The 25,294-nt window shown below is 38.0% G+C and overlaps 1 protein-coding gene across 2 annotated transcripts in view; it reads left to right on the top strand.

Annotated features, from left to right (window-relative positions):
* The window catches only part of LOC139130347 (histidine--tRNA ligase, cytoplasmic-like), a 79,286-nt gene that overhangs the window by 25,770 nt on the left and 28,222 nt on the right, over positions 1 to 25,294 (top strand). For both annotated transcript variants that reach the window (XM_070696113.1, XM_070696114.1), the window contains 7 exons: positions 1,801 to 1,896; positions 6,979 to 7,104; positions 9,186 to 9,293; positions 12,609 to 12,707; positions 17,885 to 17,978; positions 22,767 to 22,894; positions 23,550 to 23,622. In XM_070696113.1, the coding sequence (XP_070552214.1) occupies positions 1,801 to 1,896; positions 6,979 to 7,104; positions 9,186 to 9,293; positions 12,609 to 12,707; positions 17,885 to 17,978; positions 22,767 to 22,894; positions 23,550 to 23,622 (724 nt within the window). The remainder of the gene's footprint in view (positions 1 to 1,800; positions 1,897 to 6,978; positions 7,105 to 9,185; positions 9,294 to 12,608; positions 12,708 to 17,884; positions 17,979 to 22,766; positions 22,895 to 23,549; positions 23,623 to 25,294) is intronic.

Here is a 25,294-nt window from a genome sequence, read left to right as displayed (position 1 = left end):
GCAGTACATTTGAAGCTTCATCACCCCAGCGCCACGCCACAGAACTTAGTCAAGTGCTTAATAGTGTGAAGAATGATGCACCTATGAGGCTTTTTTATAGTGATGGTGGAGCTGATCATAGACTGACCTATGCCTCTGTACAGCTTTCCTTGATAGCTATGTTTATCAAGGATGACTTGGATGCAGTAATTGCTGTGCGTACACCACCCGGCCATTCCTGGAAAAATCCAGCAGAACGTATAATGTCAGTGCTGAACATTGGTCTGCAGGCAGTTGGTGTGATGCGAAAAGAGATGAATGCTGATTCAGAAAAGCACCTAAAAAAGTGTAACAGCATGAAGGATGTGAGAGAAGCCGCAACAAAGAATCCACAGCTCAAGGATGATGTCATTGATAGTATACAGCAACCAGTATCATTGTTGTCATCCATCATACAACACTTGGAGTTGAAAGAAGAGAAGTTCAGCATATTTCAGAGTGCAACAGAAGAAGAAATAACACAACTGTTGGACCATATCACTGCTATTGATGATGGTGTGGTAGTTGGTATGCCAAAGAGAGCCCTACAAGAAAGGCAACAGGTGAAAGTATTTTATGAGAAGCATGTCACTGAAAGACAATATGCACTCAGCATTTTGAAATGCACAGACAGAGATTGCCAGTTTCACAAACCTACAAGATTGCCCAGTGATGTATTTGATCAAGTCCATCGTTTGCCGGATCCTGTCCTAGATGACACTGGAGTTCACTTCAAGCCATTTGATGCTGTGTATGGTACTATGACTACAGAGAAAGAGAGGCCATCCTTGCATGCAAAGAAGTCTGCTGACAGTGGCCATAATTTGCCATTTAATCCAAGTGCTCAGACAGCTTGCAGAGTTCAACGTACAGTGCAGTGCAATGTGACAAGCCAAGAGTCTTACATAGTGCCAAGAAACTGAAACAACATGAGTTGCAGTTGTTGGATGCAGCACATGATGATGTATATTTCACATGTGGGTCAAATATCAATCATTTCGTTCCAGATGGACAAATAAACCATATCCTTGAAAGAGCTCATGTCAGACATGACTTGGAATGTTCCTCACCAATGGAAATACCATACTACTCATCATCAGCGTTCCCAGCTATTTGCTGCCACTGTGGTGCAGATGATATTGTATCAGGGGAAGCAGCCAGAGATATCTATCCAACATGCACAGTTTGTTTGGATACCAAACTTTAAATCATCCACAGAAAGAGGAAGTTCGTTAAAACATGGGATGAATAACTGCATTTAAACACTGATATATGCAAACCCGCATGGAAAGTTGACAATAACAATGACTCCAGTGTAAAAAAAAAGAAATCCGCGTCATCACACCATTTTTGAGAGAAAGTCATGACCAGAAACAATTTTGTTTTTTGGCCTAATAAATACTTGCAATTCATTAGCCAGTACAGGGCTCAAAAATTCCTATCACCCGACGCCCGTGGCTAGTGAATTTAGCATTTGGGCAAGTAAAATCAAGCAAGTGCACCAGCGGGTGAATTAACTTAGCTCTGGACAATTCAAGCTTGAAAACGTATTTCATTAGGTCTGTACACGCCTACAATCACTGTAAGTGATTAGTTCTGAAAACATCCTGCCATCACAAAACATAAAAGTTGATGAGTGATATGAGTATTTAAAGAAGTTAAAGGTATCTGGTATAATCCAACAGACTCACTCCATTAGAACTATTAGCATGTTATCTCTGCCCCTTCCAAGTCATCATCTGAGTGCAAGTTCTATTACTTTTCTCTTTTGCTTTTCTACAGGAAACTTTAACCGGAAAATATGGTGAAGACAGCAAATTAATTTATGACTTGGCTGATCAAGGTGGTGAACTATTGTCGCTTCGTTATGATCTCACTGTATCCTTGATGAGTCCATTCTTTTGCTGCAAGTTTAATAACGCATGCACTAATACATCTTCATTTATTGTAGACATTCAATACTATTTGCCAGATGTATTGATATGGAAAATGTAATTTGTTGATTGTTGACTATCTTGTTAAAATCATAACATTTTATTAGCTATCAATGATAAAAAATTACATGTAGAGTATGTTAAGTAACCACCGTTTTCTTTCATTTGTTGTCAATTGTCCAGCATTTGTCAAGATTTTCATGTGAGGAAGAACGTCTAATCAAATTGTATTGCCGTTTGGAATGATTATTGAGATATACTTATTTGGATTGGTGTTTTTTTCAATTTTGCAAATATAAATTTCAATTATTTTTTTTTCAATTTTTAGCTTCTTTGGACTTAGTCGGTAGAAGCTGTTGGGATGAGTATCCGTCCGGCGTCAGTATGTATGTATGTATGTATGTATGTATGTATGTATGCAAATGAGGTAAAAAAAGGAAAAATCCTGCAAACTGCTAAAACTCAGCAACTGTTTGACAGATTTGGTTGAAATTTGATATCTAGGTTCTTTTAGGTATTCTAAATTAGGTGTGTACAACTTTGGATGAAATTTGTATGTTTGTATTTTCGGGGTAATTTTTTAGTCAAAAAATCTTCTCTGAAACAGCTTGTCCTATTGCTTTTAAAGTTGGTATCTATGTTCCTTGGGATGACCTCAGTCAAGTTTGTAAAAATTGTAGTGAATTTTTTAGCTCATATTTGATATGTATGTAAAATACCAAAAAGAGCTTATATGGTGAGTCGGTGCATCTGTATGTATGTATGGATATATGTCCGCCTGACAACTGATTGAGAATAATGAAACTAAGGAGAAGTTTTTAAAAAAAGTTACCTGAGGTAAAGGCATAATGCTGTATATAAAGTCTTTGCCATGGGAGGTAAATTAATTGTGTCGTTCGAACTTATTATGGACTCCCTAGAATATCGTCAATCAGCACAACAACAAACCTTTGTGGGATTTCGGGTCATAATCAGAAACAATCGTAAAACTTTGAGATGTGAAAAATACACTTGGGAAATGACAAGTTTTATATTGATATCTAGCTATCCATGCACAGTCGCCACGTCAAATATCGACCGTTGGCATTAGAAGAAATTTTGTGCTTTAAAAATGTTACCAAGTGGGAGTGCCACTTTAATGGTTCTCACTGCTGATATATCTTGGTGTAATCAATATTTGTAGCAAATCTCATCAAATTGTGTGCAGTAGTTCTCAATGTATATCTGTTTTTTCTAAAATCATTAATTATGCTATTGAGCAAAAAGTAAGCAAGCTACACCCACCAAAAACTAATCAGTTCTTGCCATTTGCAAACTGAATCTATGTACCAGATTTGATTCTGATCTGATAAGCCATTTTTGAGATATCGAGCACACAGACAGACAGACGGACAGACAGATAAACAGACAGACAGACATCGCTGCGACATAAGCTTACGTGTGTGAACATGTGAGCTACAAACGATAAACTTTTCATTATTGTACTATGTTGTGCTTTACATTAAGAACCCTGATGTTTGGTATCAAAATAGGTAAATGTAGAACATTAATACCATTTTGGAGGTAAAAATGATAATTTATCTATCAATAATGATTAAAACTGATTCTGGTGACCATATTTCACAAATAGAATTAAAGTGAGAACCTTGATATTGGATATGAAAATTTGTACGTTCAGAAGCTCACATAACGAATTTAACCTGACGATCGTTTTTGAAGTGAGTTTGAAGGCCTGCTCGTATTTTAAACCACTCAGGGCAAATTCTTATTGGATAGACCGAAAAGCAGTTCATATTATACCTCCAGCTGTATTGATGCCTATAGCAGTGCAATGCATGTTAGCCTAGTAAAATTCAAACTGTAATAAATTGAGAAGTTTTTTCATAAGAAAAAATCAGGCCATTACCGTCAACGTAATTACTCTTCTCTTGTTCCTTGGTGCGCTTTAAAAACCCAAGATCGTTCAGCGAAGCTTGACCTCGCGAACGCTTCTCCCTCTGTTTCCGTCATTTTGAATTGAGCTTATGAGGGCCGACAGGTGTAGTATGCACGTTTTCATTGGCGGATATAAAGATTACCACATAGGGGTCAGCAATTGCAGTAGCCAATAGGATTGTCCATTGCAGTAGCCAATAGGATTGTCCATTGCAATTCTGATTTTTACTCAGGCAATCATCTACTAACTTTGTTTCACATAAAACCCGTTGTCATAGTTTGATAGCACAGAAGGTAAAAAATATTTTAGCGATGAAAGAGTCCAAATTTTCAAAACAGTAACCAGCAAAATTGTGAGAGTAACTGGTCAATTTTGCAGGCTGCTGGATTACACAAATGCCAAACATCAACAAGGTCATGGACATTCAAAATACTATTTGTGAGAGTGGGCGATGGAAGCGGATCAGGCTACATCAGCATCAAGAATAGTATTGAAGTCACCTCTTCTTACAATATTGTGGAGATCCTTCTCTGATAAGCAAGAAATCTCATCAAAGAAAGCAATTCTGGATTTTGCGATGTTAGGAGCATAAATGTTAACCAAAGAAAAGTATTTTTGAAATGGCAATTGAGAAAAATAAACCTGCCATTTTTGTCATGATCAGCATCACTAAATGAAACCTTATCACAAATAGACTTGTTAATAAAGACAGAGACACCACAACTATGATTCGACTGAGCAAATGAATGAAAACATCTCCCATTCAACTCTTTTTCTATAACGTTTGTCAGATCATGAGTAACATAGTTCAAAGTTGCAAACTTGTGGCAAAAATTTAAATTTACACACAACTGCAATATATAATGAAACGTTAGCATTTTCAGTTCATATCTGGTTCAAAAACGATTATCTGAAATTCAATATCAACACCATGTTACCAGCTTCAAGAATCACTAGTCATTCCAAAATGTGATCTTGGTTAGCCAATTCCTCATTCAAAATAACTTCGAAATATTTTTCTCCTCGAGATAAGTTTGATTTTCACTTGACTGCCATTAGTCATGGACCAGTAAGGCATAGAAAGGAGTATCATCTCGCTATGTTTTTTGGTTCCCAAGTTTTGTTAATTTAGGCAAAGTCTTTATCCCCGACACAATTTTTCTGGCTACATTTTGCAGTCGTAGAGCAGGCATGAAACCATTAACTTCACTGGCAGGCCAGAGGAAATTCAGGTTGAGATAGTGATTTTTTGCTACAAACCCCTAGACTAGGGACTCAAAAAATGATTTGCAAACTCCCACATATCAAACATTGAACATATTATTTCCCTACAAGGGAAGTGAGTGTAATTGATCCAGAAGCTAGCAGAAGTAGGCTTTGTTTATTAGCTAATCCCAATTAACGAGGACCAGTTAGCAACTATATAAACTTCTTCTCCTAGCAACCATGGTCACTCCCACAAAACTGCGGGAAACTGTAGTTCATATCTCATCATCGTCTCACTTGCCTTAAGGATAATTTATAATGTTAATAAGCTTACATAAAAAGCCAGGCAGACCCCCTCTTTCTATATATATACTACACTGGCAACTCCAGACATCTATGGTCTCTTCCTGGTGGCATTTTTTTCTCATTGACGTTTCATTTTCAAACTTACAACTACATCGCTTTGGAACTTAGAAAAGCATGATCAGCATAAGCTGTGTAAGCACGTAGCAGTAGGTATAAGTATCATATACCTACATTCACTTGCCTGTATAAAGCTATTGGGGAAAGCACCCTCACATCCATGCATTTTTTTTTATGTATCACACACACCCAGTGTCCAAATATGGGCAATCGCATGCTTTTTTGAACTTCCTTGATACTTGTTCCTATGCACGTTGCTATTAACAAACGTCCCATTCGTACACAATGCCAAAGTGTGATTAGGAAGCTTCTGCTCACTCAGATCATAGTGGCATTTGGCGACAGTAGAGCCACACCAGTGACATTGGCTTATATCTAATTATAGCAAAATCCTATGTATACTAAGTGCATGCCTGTTCAGTTTTAAATTACAATAAATTGACATCACGCTTTTGTCCTTCTTACACCTTGATTTCAGCCTGGTTCTCCGTTGGTCACGTACTGGTATGCATGTTGCTTTGCACGTTCTAGAATTCTGAAATTGTAATCTGGTGGGTAAATTTTCTGATAGACAATCTAGTTCCAACACAGGCCTTTAAAGTACCAGTACGTGATTCTAAATGCAGTCTTCAATCTGCAATGCTCGTCCACTTAGTTACTCGGCCTATTCGCCAAATCACGATAGAAACCATAGTTTCACAGGATGCTATGATCTGTAGTGACCTGATCATATCACACTTGACCTAGATTGTTTGTTATTGTGTGCTATCGTTGGTCCGTTTCAATGTCAATTGACACTAAATAACCTAATCATGGTGGTGACTCCCGTTTTTGACATAACACTATCGACATGTATACCCATCAGTGAGTGTTCACGTCCCCTTTCACTTTGATCAGCACTTTGAATCTGCGGATTGTACCAGCCCAATCAGTCACTCACCGATTTTTAAAACCTTGAAAATTAAGTTCTTCTCAGCCAGATATAATATTCTATTCTCCATGATGTAAAGATGAATACAAAACATCTTATTCATATTTTATTTGGACAAATATATCAACTTCTTAATGTTTGGAAATAGGTGTGTTTCAATAATTTCCATTGGGGGCTTTATTGATGAATTCACTCAGCTGTTCGCTCACACAGCACTGTACCTACGTGAAGATTGTATGGCGGTTCTAGGAGTGACTTTGATTGTAAGTTTTCATTCGACCAAGGTGATGAAATAAAAGCTGACCAGCACTAATAATGTACAGACACCTCACTTCAAGCCCTCACATTTGCTTGCACTTGTATTGTGAGAGCCCTCACTTTGGCCCCGCACTTGTCGATTTGCGATACCCTTACATACATGTACCCGTCACAGCAGAAGATTGGATATCATGAATAGAAGCGTTGAATTAACTATTTGATTCACATGAATTGTCATTTACTGTTATTTGTCCTTAACGCAAAATTTTTAGGTACCTTTTGCTCGATATCTCGCAATGAAGAAGATATCAAATATCAAAAGATATCATATAGCAAAAGTGTATCGAAGAGATAATCCTGCCATGACGAGGGGAAGATTTAGAGAGTTTTATCAATGTGTAAGTACATGTTTTCCATACACTTACTTCCTGGATTTGATAGTTGAGCCGTTTTTGTTCATTTGATCACACATATGAGATGTGGCAGCGATGTCTGTCTGTCTGTCTGTCTGTCTGCGGGCCAAATATCTCAAAACGGCTCGGCAGACCAGAATCAAATCTGGTTTACAGATTCAGTTTGCAAATGGCAAGAACTTATTAGATTTTGGTGTGTGTGGCTTGCTTACTCTTTCTCATTTGCATAATTAATGATATTAGAAAAATGGAGATACCTTTGCATATTTAATGAACTTTCCCAATTAGGGATATATATCTGAATTGACTTGATCAAAATTGACGAATCTTGGTATGTATATTGAAGATACTATGAGTTAACAGTATTGAAAGTCATTGAGCATTTCACTTTAGCGGATTCCTAATTTGCATATTTAAAGGGAAACCTAAGTCCAGCGACTTAACCTTTTATTCCTTCTAAAATCACCCTTGAATAAAATGCAGGAAATTTGCCACATACTTGCACGCGCTGATGACTACAGCACAACAAAAAGAGATGATGAAGTAGAAAACATTTATGAATATAAGCTCGGAATCCCATGGGCGTGAAAGGGCTCATGGGAGGAGTGTGTGTGATGTCATCGGCGATACACGAACGTGTGTGACAGCTTACCGTAGCATTGGCGTCTATGACTGTAGTAGTGCAGTTCTGCATGTTACAACTTTTTTAATGCTCAGTAGCAGGAAAAATGATTGACTGTTGTGCAGTACGGTGCAAAAATGACGTAAGGAAGAACAAAAACGGTGTTAGTTTACCGTTTTCCCACAGAACAGCTTTTTCGAAGTCAGTGGCTAAAGAAAGTCAGGCAAGGTAATACAGTGATAAAAACTGTCAAAGATACAAAATTATGTTCTGCACCTTTCAAGGATGATTGTTTATAAGGGATTTCAGGACTTTGATATCGATATAAGATGATACTACACAATGTGATTCATATCTTGACATGATGAGACATTTGGATCCAGGATAATTCCAGATGTCATAATCAACCCGCACAGTGGAAGGCATTTCACTATCTGTAACTAATTTAAGTGCTGTTTACATTCAAATGATAGCACTGGTAGCATTAATTAAAAAATCCCCAAGTTGTTTCCTTCCATCTGGCCACCGTAGCTCTTTATGTAAACATGGTCAATACCAAGTGGTGGAACATTTGATATTCAGGAGGGGGTAGGGTCTAGAAGATTGATGAGGTAGCATTACCAGATCCTTTGTACTTTTTTCCCTCACTCTTTATTTTTTCCCCACTCTTCCACCTTTCTTTTTTGTCAAACCTGTGGCTAAATTTTCTGTTGACATTTGCTTAGGTATTTAGGATCTGCTTGTCCCATTGCTATAGAAGTTGATGTGCATGTTCCTAAAGATGACCTCCAGTACTTAAGTTGCAGACCTCATTTGCTTTTGTCATTGTTGTTTTTCTGGTTAGCTCACTTGAGATGAGATAGCATTAACCGTTTAAGTGCCAAAGTCAATTTTGTCGCCCTATAAAATATACCTAAGTCAATTTTTGTCAGATTTTTGCCAAAATTTTGATGAAAAACTTTGGCCAATGAAATGCTGTGTTCATTTGGTCTAAAATTATCAGAAAAATTACAGAAAAGTTCTTAAAAATTGATTAAATGTTGCACTAAAATTTTGGTGTGAAAAATTTTTTTTTACCCGATTCTTTGACATTTGTTAACGTATGTAGGATCTGCTTGTCCCATTGCTATATAAGATATGTGTGTTTCTAAAGTTGACCTACAGTCCCTAAGTTGCAGATCTTATTTGCTTTTTTCATCCTTGTTTATTCTAGTTGTACTGTGCAGAAATCATTGTCAAAACATCAACATAGAATTTTGTATGGACCAATTCAAACCAAATGTGAGCTTATTGTGTCCTTGACGGTATTTTTATATCAAGTGCCTTTGATCAAATATCAGGACATACATTTAGATGAGGCTATTATTGTCACTCACAAATTCAATAGTCGATCAGTGCAAATGAAATCACTCCAATAACATAAATAATGATTTTATCCCCAAAGGATTTTGATATTGCTGGAGCATATGATCTTATGATACCTGATGCAGAAGTTGTTAAGATTGTGGCTGAAATTCTCACAGAACTCAAGTTAGGAGACTTTGTCATCAAAGTAAGTGTTCATACTGTCAAATGTCTGACAACTTGTCTTTAGTAGAATAATAAAATTCTGTAAAGAATTCAGAATTGAATTTGTTTGAAAAAAAACAAGTATTGGTACTAATTTTTAATATGTTAGCTGCCATTTGCCACAAAATGTATATCATGGATAATGGCGGGCCAATGAAATCATATAAGAATTTGGTGTATATATGGATGTATATGTATGGATATTTGCATGTCTTTATTTATTTGTGTTCATTTAGTGTGCAGGTCCATAGGCGTGACATAAGTTCAGTTTATTGAAGAGTGTACTTTTAAGTGCCCACTGTAAAACGTCTCAAAAACCATTGTGTTCTACTGGTAATTGACTCGGTGAGTGAGAAACATGATGGTAACTGACACAGTGAGTGAGGACCATGGTGTTGTATGGGTAAATGGTACAGTGAGTGAAAACCATGGTGGTGTATTGGTAATATTAAATGACACAGTGATTGAAAACCATGATGGTGTATGGGTAAATGACACAGTGAGTGAAAACCATGGTGGTGTCTGGGTAAATGACACAGTGAGTGAAAACCATGGTGGTGTATGGGTGAATGACACAGTGAGTGAGAACCATGGTGGTGTATGGGTAAATGACACAGTGAGTGAAAACCATGGTGTTGTATGGGTAAATGACACAGTCAGTGAAAACCATGGTGGTGTATGGGTGAATGACACAGTGAGTGAGAACCATGGTGGTGTATGGGTAAATGACACAGTGAGTGAGAACCATGGTGGTGTATGGGTGAATGACACAGTGAGTGAGAACCATGGTGGTGTATGGGTAAATGACACAGTGAGTGAGAACCATGGTGTTGTATGGGTGAATGACACAGTGAGTGAAAACCATGGTGGTGTCTGGGTAAATGACACAGTGAGTGAGAACCATGGTGGTGTATGGGTAAATGACACAGTGAGTGAGAACCATGGTGTTGTATGGGTGAATGACACAGTGAGTGAGAACCATGGTGGTGTCTGGGTAAATGACACAGTGAGTGAGAACCATGGTGTTGTATGGGTGAATGACACAGTGAGTGAGAACCAATGGTGGTGTTGGGTAAATGACACAGTGAGTGAAAACATGGTGGTGTATGGGTAAATGACACAGTGAGTGAAAACCATGGTGGTGTATGGGTAAATGACACAGTGAGTGAGAACCATGGTGTTGTATGGGTAAATGACACAGTGAGTGAGAACCATGGTGGTGTATGGGTAAATGACACAGTGAGTGAGAACCATGGTGTTGTATGGGTGAATGACACAGTGAGTGAGAACCATGGTGTTGTATGGGTGAATGACACAGTGAGTGAGAACCATGGTGGTGTATGGGTGAATGACACAGTGAGTGAGAACCATGGTGGTGTATGGGTAAATGACACAGTGAGTGAGAACAATGGTGGTGTCTGGGTAAATGACACAGTGAGTGAGAACCATGGTGGTGTATGGGTAAATGACACAGTGAGTGAGAACCATGGTGTTGTATGGGTAAATGACACAGTGAGTGAGAACCATAGTGTTGTATGGGTAAATGACACAGTGAGTGAGAACCATGGTGGTGTATGGGTAAATGACACAGTGAGTGAGAACCATGGTGTTGTATTGGTGAATGACACAGTGAGTGAGAACAATGGTGGTGTCTGGGTAAATGACACAGTGAGCGAGAACCATGGTGGTGTATGGGTAAATGACACAGTGAGTGAGAACCATGGTGGTGTATGGGTAAATGACACAGTGAGTGAGAACCATGGTGTTGTATGGGTGAATGACACAGTGAGTGAAAACCATGGTGGTGTCTGGGTAAATGACACAGTGAGTGAAAACCATGGTGGTGTCTGGGTAAATGACACAGTGATTGAAAACCATGGTGGTGTCTGGGTAAATGACACAGTGAGTGAGAACCATGGTGGTGTATGGGTGAATGACACAGTGAGTGAGAACAATGGTGGTGTCTGGGTAAATGACACAGTGAGTGAGAACCATGGTGGTGTATGGGTAAATGACACAGTGAGTGAGAACCATGGTGGTGTATGGGTAAATGACACAGTGAGTGAGAACCATGGTGTTGTATGGGTGAATGACACAGTGATTGAGAACCATGGTGGTGTCTGGGTAAATGACACAGTGAGTCAGAACCATGGTGGTGTCTGGGTAAATGACACAGTGATTGAAAACCATGGTGGTGTCTGGGTAAATGACACAGTGATTGAAAACCATGGTGGTGTCTGGGTAAATGACACAGTGAGTGAGAACCATGGTGGTGTATGGGTGAATGACACAGTGAGTGAGAACCATGGTGGTGTCTGGGTAAATGACACAGTGAGTGAAAACCATGGTGGTGTATGGGTAAATGACACAGTGATTGAAAACCATGGTGGTGTCTGGGTAAATGACACAGTGAGTGAAAACCATAGTGTTGTATGGGTAAATGACACAGTGAGTGAAAACCATAGTGTTGTATGGGTAAATGACACAGTGAGTGAAAACCATAGTGTTGTATGGGTAAATGACACAGTGAGTGAAAACCATGGTGGTGTAAAGGTAACTGACACAGTGAGTAAGAACCATGGTGTTGTATGGGTAAATGACTCATCGAGTGACAACCATGAACCAGATGTGAACTGAAAATGCTCACGTGTTTCATTATATATTGCAATTGTGTGTAAATTTAAACTTCTGCTAATACATGTTCGCAACTTTATTGAAACTGTCAACATCATGAACAATATTCACCACAGATTAAATCTAAAAGTTATTAAGTATACAAATATGTAATAAGCTGAAATTAAAATACTTTCTTTGACTGCTGTCATTGTATTACCACTTTATACCGGTATAACAAGTGTAAATATTGCTGCACAGCAGCAATGACTGGGTTTTGAGACATCTCGCTGCACAGGAGCAATAAGAGAAATAGATCTGCACATATCTGATGACCTATGGGTATATTTGTGAAATTGAAGTTGAAGGTCATCCTTGTCACATGACATTTTGTCCAAAAAGTTTCTGCTATAGTTATCGCTATATACAAAAAATTACCCGTTGAAGGACATGACATTTATGTACGTTAATATTTTTTCGTACAGATGTGATTGAATATTGTCTAAGATTGATTTAATGCCACGGTCAAGTAGAGCTATCTACAATGTTCTGGGTAGACCTCAACCTCCATTAGCTTGCCTAGAACTAGATATGTGCATAATTAATAGAGTCTTATAATCTAACAAATATATTAGTATAACTTGTGGAAGATAATAACTCACAAAAATTATACTGTCTCTTGTAGGTAAACCACCGCAAATTTCTTGATGGTATGATGTTATGTTGTGGAGTACCGGAAGACAAATTCAGGACCATATGCTCTTCTATTGATAAACTTGATAAGGTTAGTGTAATGTTGTCTTGATTACACCGAGAGAAAAAGAAAATTTGGTTTTCCGTTGCAAACACAAATAAAATTTCATTCCATTTTGGTTGTATCTGGCCACCAGCAGCAGAACAATCCATTATTATTACACTGTCTGTGTTGTCAATTCAGACATTGATGATGATCATGATGATGAAGGTGACAAATCAAGGAATTAGGTTGACTTTGTAACCTGTATGACAAAACAGACAAAAACAAAGTTAAGATTAAAGATATTCCTTGCACTTTTTGTAAAACATTACATAATGTTTGTAATAAGTAAATATTCAGGTATTTCAAGGTATCAAAAACAGAGGAGTGAGGGACAAAGTGCGGGACACGCAAACTGCAATTTATGGCACTCTGAGGGACGTCCCGCACTGTGTAAAATATTGGACTCTGAGGGAACGTCCCGCAGAGAGTTAAAAACTGGACTCTGAGGGACGGGGGCGCCCCCAACGATGTGCATTGGTATAGCACAAAATCACGATCAGGCCCATGGAGATAGGGCTTACTAAACATTGCGCTGCAGGTCGCTGAAACTGCATGTACTACGTGAAAATTTATCAAAAGGCGTGTAGGTGAAGAGAGTTGCGTGTTCCCGTGTTGGGGCTGTATGCTATGGGCAGTCTTGAATAATTGGAACGACGAGGATGAAATTTACGCGAGACATGACATGTTGCCATGTTGAGACTACTTCAAAGCATGGACTGTGAAATTTTGTGAGGTCGACAAATTAGGTAACAAAAAATCCGCAAACGCACGTGGGTGTCACATCAAAAGTGGCCGCGATTACAGACGGAGCGATCTGTGACACTGCACCGGCCGCTCGACGGACGACGCGTAAGTTGACATCGCGTGCCAACCCTGGAAACATATTGTAACTCCAAAGGCATATGTGATAGTCTAATGGCGTTTGATGCATTGAAAGTTTGTAAAAATAATAAAAAATGACATCACCGATCATAAGAAACGTGGTGTTGAAGAAAAATAGTTTTTAAGAGAAGACTATGACGACCATATTTCTGTAAGTATTGTCTAACTTTGGAAAACCAACATCTGAAGATTTACTTCAACCAACACTTTTGGATATGTTCTACTCTTATTATAAGATTTGTCGAATTTCTGGAAAGTAGGTGTACATTTTCGATGTCCGTGTATCGTCTATACCGAAGTCATATCCGAAAGAGTATAATCAGTTCGCGACAGCGTAAACCCCCCCCCCCCCCCTCTCTCTCTCTCTCTCTGGCATTTTCAATGTTTTATATTTTCGACATTTATATATTAGTCCGAAGTCACTGCTCAATGCAAAAGTTGATGTCAATTTCCCGTATCGGGCATGGTCTCTGTCGTCACTCTAATCGTTAGTTTTTTCCTGTTATATTCGATATCAGACTCAAAACACAATGTGAACAACGCTGATAATATATTGCATCTTTCGTATCGAAAACCGGTAAAGTTCGTAACTGGTGACATGTCACGGCCTGGAGAAAGTTCATCACCATCGATCGAATGTCCGTGACGCTTTTGCTTCCAAATAGACATATTGAAATGCACAGGGAACTTCGCGGTATGGTAATTATATGAATTTTACCGTGAAGAAAGTCTTTGACTTCAAACTGGCCGTACAACCAACAATAAACATGGAGCAGCAATGATACCGACTTCAGAGACTTCGATTTTTTTTTTTCATTGCGACCGCTGGTGAGAGCGAGTCGTCGATTTTTTTCCCACTGGCTATTTGGCTTTGAATTTTCAATTGCCATCATGTGCTAAGTTAAAGCTAAAGAAAAGACGGGCGTTCTCTGTAAATCAATAAGCCTTTTGAATATGAAAAAAATCGGACATCTGAACCTCAACACGCAGCTTGAAAGTTGTTCTCCGAATCAGGACAGGGACATCGGTGAGGCCGGATTTCACGTAGTAGCTATGGAAACCGATGGCTCGTTCGTTGTAAGAAAGCATGCGATGTACGTCTCATGCTCCCTTGGGCCGTGGACTTTCGCCGCATAGCCTCTACAACACCGTCTATTACCTAACCATGCTAATAATCACACGATAGTTCAGTGACATATGTCCTTATTAATCTACCGATCATCGACCGTCGAACACTTCAAAAACAATGGTCACGGTCACGGATTCAAAGACGTTCACAAGAAGACACTATCAATAAGTGGTGCGCAGAATTATTTTTACTGGTTTTGAGAACTTCTAAAATAACTTGTAATCTCACATCAAACCGATATTGTATACCTATCACCGTCGAAGTTTATGTCTTTCTCTGCAGAGTTCTTTTTATCCAAAACACATATCCAGAAGAGTCCCACAGAGCAGTCATATGAAAGGATAATTGCTTCAAACGAATGAAATTGCACGAAAGAATGAAAATCAACAGCACATCCTGGACGTGATTTAAAACGATAGCGCTTGTGAATATGACTATTCTATTTGAGTAACAGGGACGGAAAGCACAGAACTGTAAAAGTACTAGAAAAAACATGCCGTTTTTCTCGCAATTTTTGCAACTGTAACGACCCTTTATTCTTTACTAATACCTTTCCATAATTGAACAATGTTTAGGGCTTACACACACAGTGTACAATGATGTGCAGAACTTTAAAAAAGTACTCTGCTGGGAACGAGCAGGTGTTTACACTATAATGGGCGCAGAAAAACAATGGTCACGTCCATAGGTTCAAGGACGTTCACGGGGAGACACGATGACAAAGAGTGTCGTAAAATTGCTTTATATAGACTAGTTTTAAGAACATACAATATCTGGTCATCGGTGTACCGCTACCTGTGAATCGAAACGACAAGTGTAGGCCTATAGATTCGAAAATTTATGGGAGAGACACCAAGACTGAGACCGACGTAGCACAACAAACTATTCCGAATTGTGCATCCGTGTTTAATACAGACATCTCTGTAGGTGATTCTGGTTTCTCAATCGAATCAAAAGTCCGACATTGACAAAATTGACATAAAATATGTCCGAAAAGTTATTTTTTATTAAACTGACTGATTCATCTGCTTTGATATCCCCTAAGCTACATGTAAACAGTCCGGAAAGACTGACATCGATGTGTCCCGGGCCCCCATGCATACAGTATGGTCGTACGTGTTCAAATATTTCTTCACAGTTTTGCAAAATATCTCGTCAACCGGGCGCATGGGCAACGTCTTTGTACGTTGGTCAAAACTAATGACACTATAGGTCAGGATATAACATTGGTCAAAGTAAGATTGAAATATGGAAGACGAAAATGCTTTCATCGATTGACCAAAATGAGAAGGAACGAGTCAGTAAATATCAAACCATAAAGGGGAGATCTAGACTGCCCTCTCCCATGATTAATCAACTGGGAACAAAATATATATTTCGATCGACAGACTTACACAACCAGAAACAGCATTTTATTCAGATTTAAAATAAGTCACTGCCTTTCCTATAATAACACCCCGTTTGCGTTTCGATCTACTCTACTCTGTTCCCGGCAATATACGGCCTACTACATGTGAGAGGCCGTATAACGCCGGGAACACACAGACCTGTACGCAAGGCTAGGACTGTGGTTGCTATGTCATAATCTGTTCACACGAGAAATTACGTCTCCATACAGATTTTACGTAAAAGCATTTCGATAAACTTCGAGGCACGATCTGCTTGTGATATTATACCATTGCTCGCCATGACAGTGGTGGCAATCCAAGCGCCACATCAGACAGGGCATAATGATGAATGGGCTACATAGAAAGTTATATTTTCTTCTAATTTTGCTAAAAACGAAATAAACGTTGGAAGCGATTTCCTGGCGTAGCTTCATCTTTCTTTTCACGTTCTGTTGGCGGGATTCAAAATGTCCGAGGACGCTGTTGGCGATCCATTGCAAACGAAAAAGCCAAACTGAAAAGTAACGCGTCAGCGCGTACCGGACCAATGCACATCGTAGTGGGCGCCCCCGTCCCTCAGAGTCCAGTTTTTAACTCTCTGCGGGACGTTCCCTCAGAGTCCCATATTTTACACAGTGCGGGACGTCCCTCAGAGTGCCATAAATTACAGTTTGCGTGTCCCGCACTTTGTCCCTCACTCCTCTGTTTTTGATACCTTGAAATACCTCAAATATTATGTAGAAAACTCAATGATGAAGTCAAACAGGTGAAGGATGTCTGACTGCTATGTGTAGTTGGCTGCACCAACAGTACATCCTTGATGGAACAGAATCATCAGGCCCTTCAGGTTTTTATCATACATGTAATGTACAATCATCACTAAACAACCTCAACATTTTGAAATTCATAATGTACATGTTGTACCTAGTACCTAAACTTTCATCAGGGACAAACTATATCTTCATAACACAACCAGTTGGTTACTGTCACACTGTACATGTGGTACATTGTTGTACTGGTATGATGTTTACTGCCATTGTTTGTTATGGAATTTGTTCAGACTCACAGTCACCTAACTATGTCTGTTGTAATATAGCTTGTGTTTCCTTGCATTGTTTTCAACGTGCTTAATGAAGAGCACATAAAACAGTGCATTGTAAATGTAATAGTTGAGTTTTAATACTTGTGAATAATAAACTGATTAATAGAAAGTTAAAGTTTCTGGGATTGATTTATGTTGTGTTTTTTCTGTTTGTTATTTTTTTGCTGGCTGACTAATAGGTTTTCAAAATCTGTGGACGGCAAACAAAGAATTTTCTTTAAATGGCCTAACAGATGAATATGAGAGTGAAAAAAATCATGGCTTGATGAAAGAACCTCTGTAAGGACTGCGTCCATATTTGTGACATCATCAATGGTGCCCGTTAGAGCAGTTGAGCAGAAAAGATGTATAGTTACATGCACAAGTGCAAAATATAACATCAAACTCAAGTTTTGTGTATGCTTTGAAAAGTTGGATCACTCCTTTGACAATACTTTGCATTCCAGTTTCAACCCACTTGAGAGGAGCTGTTCTCTGAAGTTGGCAAGGAAATCAATGTAGAATTATTCTTCCCGAAACTCCAATGAATCAGAGGAATAGTCTCATATCTTTCACCATAACTGGTGATGCAAAATTTTCTTTTTTTGTCAACATAGATATATGTGTACACGAAAAGTTGGCATATTTTATGATTTTGTTCATTAATTTATGTATTCTGTAGACATTTTGGGGTGATGTACGGTCAGAAATGGTTGATGAGAAAGGGCTTGATGCAGTAACTGCTGATAAAATTGGTGACTATGTAAAGTTGAATGGTAAGTACTCACAATTAATTAAAGGGACAAAGTCGCCCATTTTTCATGAATTTTGTTTGATACGAGATACTACTTATATTGTTTGACATGTTGAAAGATACTAATTGAATGGGTGACCATGCATATATTCGATCCTGATTTTGGAGGAATTAAATGAAACCATGGCGAAAATGAATTAATGGTCATGACCATTAATTCATTTTCGCCATGGTTTCATGTATTGTGTTTAAAACTGGGGTCAAATATATGCATGGTCACCCATTCAATCAGTATCGGGGAACAGGTCAGACAATATCAGTAGTATCTCGTATCAAACAAAATTCATGAAAAATGGGCGACTTTGTCTCTTTAATGATTTGAAGATTTCAAAGACTCTCTGTCAAATACATGGTAATGGTTAGTAAAGTTATAAGAAAAAGTAATATGATCATAATTTGTACCTGGAAAAATGGATGGAGAAAAGTTGGTTATTATGGCTAAGAAGTGAAAGATTCCCCAACCTATAGCAAAGGTACCTTAGCCAGTTGATCAATAATCATGTGACTCACTTTGTTGAACATAAAGAGCACTGGATGTAAAGTTAGAAACAAAAATGTTTAAATATATTTAGGTCATACATAAAACTAAAATGTCATTTATGGCTTCATCTACTTTTTTGTAACCTCTGTATCTACTGTCATTGTCGTGAAACTGTTTGCATGTCATGGGGACAATGCAAGATGGAAGAACTCTACTGTTGTGTTTGCCAAATCTCTCACCTCAATGTGCCAGTGTGATGCTGTCAAACAGGATCGCGTGTGAATCAGATATAACAAATTGTGTCAATTTAGCCTTCTAAGTAATGATAGTTTTTTAAAAATCATAAGTAGCATGTGTGCAGAAAAAACCCATACCAGAATGTAATTGTTAATACTTATTTAAGACATGCATACTGAAACAGAACAGTTTGACTGAGGAAGAAGCGTGTCGCCATAGCCTCTTCACTTTGGCCAAGTCCAAATTCTACTGACATCAATTGTATGACAGACCAATACGCCTGCTAAACAAATGCTTCATAGGAAAAAACATGAAACTGTAAAAAACACTTGAGTAATATTAAACTTCCGTTGATAAAAAATTTGAAGTCAAAGCTAAGTAGTGAGAGTGTTATCCTACCAGTCTTTTACAACATAGCAGTGCGTCCCCTGTACAGGTGGAACTGGATATGGGCAATTGAGAGGGTGACTGGTTCAAAACAAACCGCCAAAACAGGACATTCTGTGACATAATTTTCCAAATTTTCTGAAATATTAGTGATATTACTCCAAAATAAAAGCATTAAATTTCATGAAACGTGCTACAAATGTTGATCTGATAGATATCTAATTGTTACATGAAGCATCGAGAAGTGTCAAGTTAATTGAAGGTTCATTTGAATATTTGATGAACTTTGTAATTAGTGATATTACTCAAACATTACAGCATTAAATTTGATGAAACATGCTACATATGTTGATCTGATAGATATCTTATTGTCCCATGAAGTGTTGAGCTGTGTCAAGCAAATAAACAGCTCGTTTGCATATTAAATAAAGTTTTGTAATTAGTGATTTAAATCTGAGAGTATGAAACCGGTTACATATATCTGAGTGATATTGCCCAAGCTCTCATGTGTTATTATTTTTATTACACCGAACAAGCAAACATGCAAAGAAACAAAAACACAAAGACTTCTTCGAGTACAGTTCGCCTTCCGAGTCCGGACCTCAGCGTAAAATGTTGTCAGTGCCGAGTCTAGGGTTGCTGCTAAAGTTTGCCGATCTCCTCGGTGGCGTATCCAAATTTGTTGCTTGCATAGTCGCTGAACACAGAAATTGCATTCCTTGTTGCCATTTTCGTTCGTTTGCTGTTTACTTGCATCAAAATACCGTCTAACTGTGCCGGTGACAGCTCTGCATGACGTTTCGCAGCCATAAGTTGCCAACTGCAAAGTACAACAAGCGAACGACAATTTGTTTTGCGCAGAAAGGATGCGCAGTAAGTAAAATGACGTCATCCATGTAATATCAAATGCAGAGGGCATCATCAAGTTCGCAGAGGGCATCATCACATTCGCAGAGGGCATTATCATGTTCTTTTACATGTCACGTGAGTCGTGTTTAACCAATGGCAGTGCACGCTGAATGAGTGAGGTGTAATAACACTAATTATGATATACTAGGTTGCATGGTATTGTTTAAGTGTGTGTGATCAATGGTTGCAACAGTTGCCAACCATCATCACAACACATTAAATTTTTTTCAAAGGCACTTGACTATGAATATCACAAGTTCAAGGTCCAAAAGCTATTAAATATTGCATTTATCTAATCGTCTCAAAACGGACGAACTATGAGCAGACGTATGAGCTCGTACGAGCAAATTACGAGTGACGTAATGTGCCGCAATTTCACCGTACAAGTGACACATGACGTAATGTCAGTATTTCTCTATAGCCTGTCTGTGTTCAGCGTACTTTTGCGAGTGACATATCGAAATACATGGCTGTGTGATCGAAAAAAATCTCGTTGTAATTTGAAGGAATATGGCAGGTTAAATGTAAAAAAACTTCAAGAAAAAACAACGCAACAGTTATTACAGCTACACCGGTGGTAGGTTCATATCCAGAGCCCCGTACGCTCTACCGCCGTCGCTTGAAAACAATCTCATAAACCAAGCAATATGGGCAGCTGTGTATGGACAGCTTGATGCTTGACTTCCCGGAGAAGGCGAGCTGTCACGTTCAAGTTCAGGATTATTTGTCGATCAAATTTCAGTAAATTTACCTTACCTAGATGTAATCTTGTCTATAGGCTTAAATTTCGCCGAAGTTTGACAAAATGACCTCGATTTTACAGGTTCATATTCGAAAGTTTGAGTGTTGAGTGCAGACAGACATAAGTTTGAGGCAACATGGCTGCGACCCCATGTCGACCCCAAGTGAAAATGTGTTCGCGATAAAATCTTCCTATATTTTTTCAGAATTTTCGACAAAATCAATGCTTCTTACATCTTTTGTAAACTATTAAAATAAAAATGTGATGTGCCACGTCTCCAGATTTCTAAAAATATCGATCGACGGAACATGAGCAGGCCCGCACAGCTGTTCCTGAGGTTATTGCAAACGTATGCATAAATTAGCTGGCAGGCATGCAGCGTGTGAAACATAGCTTGGAGCCGACAGCACCGCACTTGTGTGGGACAGCGGCGTGTACAATTATTTAAGGCTTGGAAGTGCAAGGGTTTATCATCTTTATTCGAAAGAAAGAGGAGAAAAGCTGAGAAAATGTATAACTTAGTCTCCCTACTGCGGAGAAATGCAGCTGTGGTCATTTGCATAATAATAGTCTCCTTGCTGGCAATTTTCAACATGACGTAGATGAGTCCAGACAAATGTGCGTATAGAAGCCGCACGGATTTTGGAGTTCAAGATTGGAGGGGGTCTAAAAATAGTTCCTAATACAAACCGCAGCTTCACTTATGAATTTTACGGCCTTACGTCAAAATCTTGCTGTGTATGATAAACCAGCATTGTACGTCACTCGTATTTTGAAAGTATGGGTACATTACGTCACTCGTTCTGTGAAAGTACGAGGCCGTACTTCTGCTCGTACAATGTCAGTTGTGAGACAATTACATACCTCAATATTGTGTATACACTCACTCTGGCTTGCCATGTGTAACCAAATGTGAGCACAGTGTCATTGACGCTATTTTTTCATGTCCAGAGCCATAACTTAGGCAAGTCTCAATCAATTCTATTCAAAGTTGGTACAAGGACATTGACATACATCATAAATATGCATGTCTGTTTGTTTCATGACATGTAGCAGTATCATTTCAATTATTGAATATTCATAATTATGCTGATATGTCAAGAAATACTACATCAAATTTCGTGAAACTTGGTACATATGTTAAGCTCACATTGCTTTAACAGTGAATTAAAACATTTATCAGTGTCATGTTAATTAATTTCTAAATGCATATGTAATGAACTTGCCTTATTAGAGTGATGTATCCACAAATACTACGTTAAATTTGATGAAACTTGGTACAGATCTCATAGTGTTGTGAATACAATTCAATGACACTTTGTTGTTTCATTTAAATTAATGGCTACTTCGCATTTACATAATGAATTTTTGTTTTTAGGGTGAATACCAGAAGCACAGCATCAAACTTTATGAAATTTGGTACCGGTGATAATCTGTCAGTGTTATGATAGGATGCAAACATGTTTGGCAACATCTTGTGAATTAGTTACTAATTGACTCATTTAATGACCTTTTGTAATGAGAATGGCGGCTTACATTGGCTTTTTGTTTTCACCACCATGGAACTCATTCTCGGCCATTAAGCCCCATCTGTACGGCAGTATTTTTAATTACAGACCTAATTAATGAAGAGGACTCTTTCCTCTCAGAGGACTTGTAATTAAAGTACCCATTAACAAGTGGGGACTGTGTCATCAACGATGACTTGTTGCTGTTATACCATAATAGTATATCGAAATTCTGGCATGGGATGTCAAAAAAGGATTTTCGCCCCTGCAGAGATCTCATGTGTGCCTACCATGCTATATTGCGAATGTACCACTGCTCTCTTCACATCTCAGCCAGGCAATATCACATCTTGACAGATCAGATAGCTGTATTTACGCCATCAATATACTGGTATGATATGTCTTAATTTTAACTATTAAACAGAAGGCACTGTCATACTTTGGAAATGCCAAAACACCAATAACTTGTAACTGTTTGTGCTACAGGTGGTGCACAATTGATTGATCAACTGCTAACAGATCCCAGATTGTGTGAACAAAAGGCTGCAGTAGATGCTTTGGAAGAAATGAAGGTCTTCTTTAAGTATTGTGGTCTCTTCAACATCATCGATAAGGTAATACAAGGTTGATTTATTGTAATTGTTTCAAATAACAACTGAATCAAAGTTCAATAGATGATATTTAAGTATAAATCAGAGATTGATGTTGGAAATGATGTTATTCCTTGTGATTGAAATAAAACTGTGACAAATTTTTGAATAGAATGTAATGCGAAAGCCCAATTCAGTTGCTAATTATGTGGACGTACACTATTTACAGCAGAAGACTGGAAATATAGCTTACTAATTCCTGAAAATGCAGATCTTGTGGTACAAACTTCTGACTGATATAGTGTACAAGTGATTCTATAAAAACATCCTTACCAAAATCTGCTTTGTACCTTTAGGCCAGCTATTTGAGAGTATCAATAACAGACAAGTGAGGGACCAAGTGTGGGGGACACGCAGATTGTAATATATCAGACTTTGCTGAAACATCCCGCTAAGAGTCAAATATAGGACTCTGCAGGACTGGGCACCCCAATGATAAGATGTCTGATTTTTTGTCAAAAATGTTTTGAATTTTTGAATTTTTATAAACATTAGCGTATTATTCATAGCAGTACATGCACAGCAGAAGCAAAAGATAAATTGCTCCGCAAACGTTTTTGCTTTTCAGATGTCATTATTTCGAGACATGATAAAGTCGTTTTCAATTGTCTTATTATAGGTTGTTTTTGACCTAAGTTTGGCCCGTGGTTTGGATTACTACACAGGACTTATTTATGAAGGTATACTAAAAGGTAAGCCAATATGCTGTGCTACTATCTTGTCATAGTTTTTGACATCCTAAGCAATTACATAGACATTAACAAACAGATGTAGATAAAAGTTAGTATATAGAACAATGTACAATGAAATGTGCATTCCAATATGTGTTACAGTATAACACATATTGGACCAGCAGACAGCTACTTTGTAATGAACAGCCCAACACAACCATATACCTGGCATTCTATTCATTTTCACCTGTTACACATGATTAAATGTAAAGCATTGCAGCCGGTGAAAAGGCCGCTGTTATCTATGGTATTCGGCATGTAAGCTGCTGAATTACTTGCGTCTGTTACAGAGTAAACTTTAAAAAATTAAAGCAAAAATTTTAAAATCTGAAACCACACAATTGAAGTGCACAACATCAAGATTACTAGTGTAATTTTTAGCTCACATTTGGTTATACCAATGTGAGTTTATCGTATAAGCTGAAGTCGATGGCGTCTGTATGTATGTATGTATATACGTACATACTTACAGTATGTCAGTCAACATCAAAAACACGCAAACCGCTGCACGTTTTAGCTTGGTATTTGGTGTATGGATGCATCATGGGCTATAGATTGGATTTTGTTCAAATGAAGTCTGCATTGCCAAAATTATGCAAATGAGCTCACAAAATGTGAAAATGGTCAAGAATTAATAACTCAAGAACTGCTGTTTTGATTGATCTGAAAATTTGTATGCAAGTACCTTAGGTGAACCTTATACAGTTTTACAAATATTGTGAAGATATCCTTAATTTTGTATTTTTGCTGACTTTTTTGGTGATATTTCTCATTTTCAGTAAAATTCTTCTTCTCTGAAACCGCCAGCCCAATGGCTCTCAAATTTGGGATGGATCTTTGCGATTGTGATACTCTTCTAATTTGTTGAAATTAGGACAAAGTTGGGAAAATTACTATTTTGGAGCAATTTTGTCATTTTTGGTCAAAAAATCTTAAACAGTATTTTCCTTTAAAACCCCTGGACAGGCAGCTTTTATATTTTGTACACAGACGTACAGAGATGACAATAGTTAGAAATGTTGAAATTATCCTGAAATATTTGTATTTTTAAGACAATATTAATTGTCATTTTTGGTCATTGTCAATTTTCTGCTCAAAGTGTTTGGAAACCCCCAAATTTGTATATTTTAGGTAATTTTCTTAGTTTGTGACCTTAAATGACCTACACCAACCCAGGATATATAACCCAGGATATACAATCCTGGTATATCCAATTATCTACACCACATCTACCCAGATGATTTAGAAATAAAAGAAACAACTGAAAGTGTGGACTCGGCATCATACCTAGATGTATTGTTTGAAATTAGACATAATACTCTATATACTAAGCTGTATGACAAAAGAGACGATTTCAATTTTGAAATCATAAACTTTCCCTTTTTGTCGAGCAATATACCATCATCTCCAGCTTATGGTGTGTATATTTCACAACTCCTGAGATACAGTAGAGCATGCCATTCATATGAAGACTTTCGAGTTAGACACAGCCTATTAGCTCAAAAGTTAGTGAGGCAAGGATTCTCAGAAAGTAGATTAGTGAGATCATTTAAGAAGTTCTACGGTAGATACGGAGATGTTGTATCCAAATATGACCTGTCTGTTTCTCAAATGATGAGTGACAGCATACCAA

This window comes from Ptychodera flava, chromosome 4 (assembly GCF_041260155.1).
Source record: "Ptychodera flava strain L36383 chromosome 4, AS_Pfla_20210202, whole genome shotgun sequence".
In the NCBI taxonomy this organism is placed as follows: Eukaryota; Metazoa; Hemichordata; class Enteropneusta; family Ptychoderidae; genus Ptychodera; species Ptychodera flava.
This window is presented reverse-complemented; position numbering and strand designations above follow the sequence as displayed.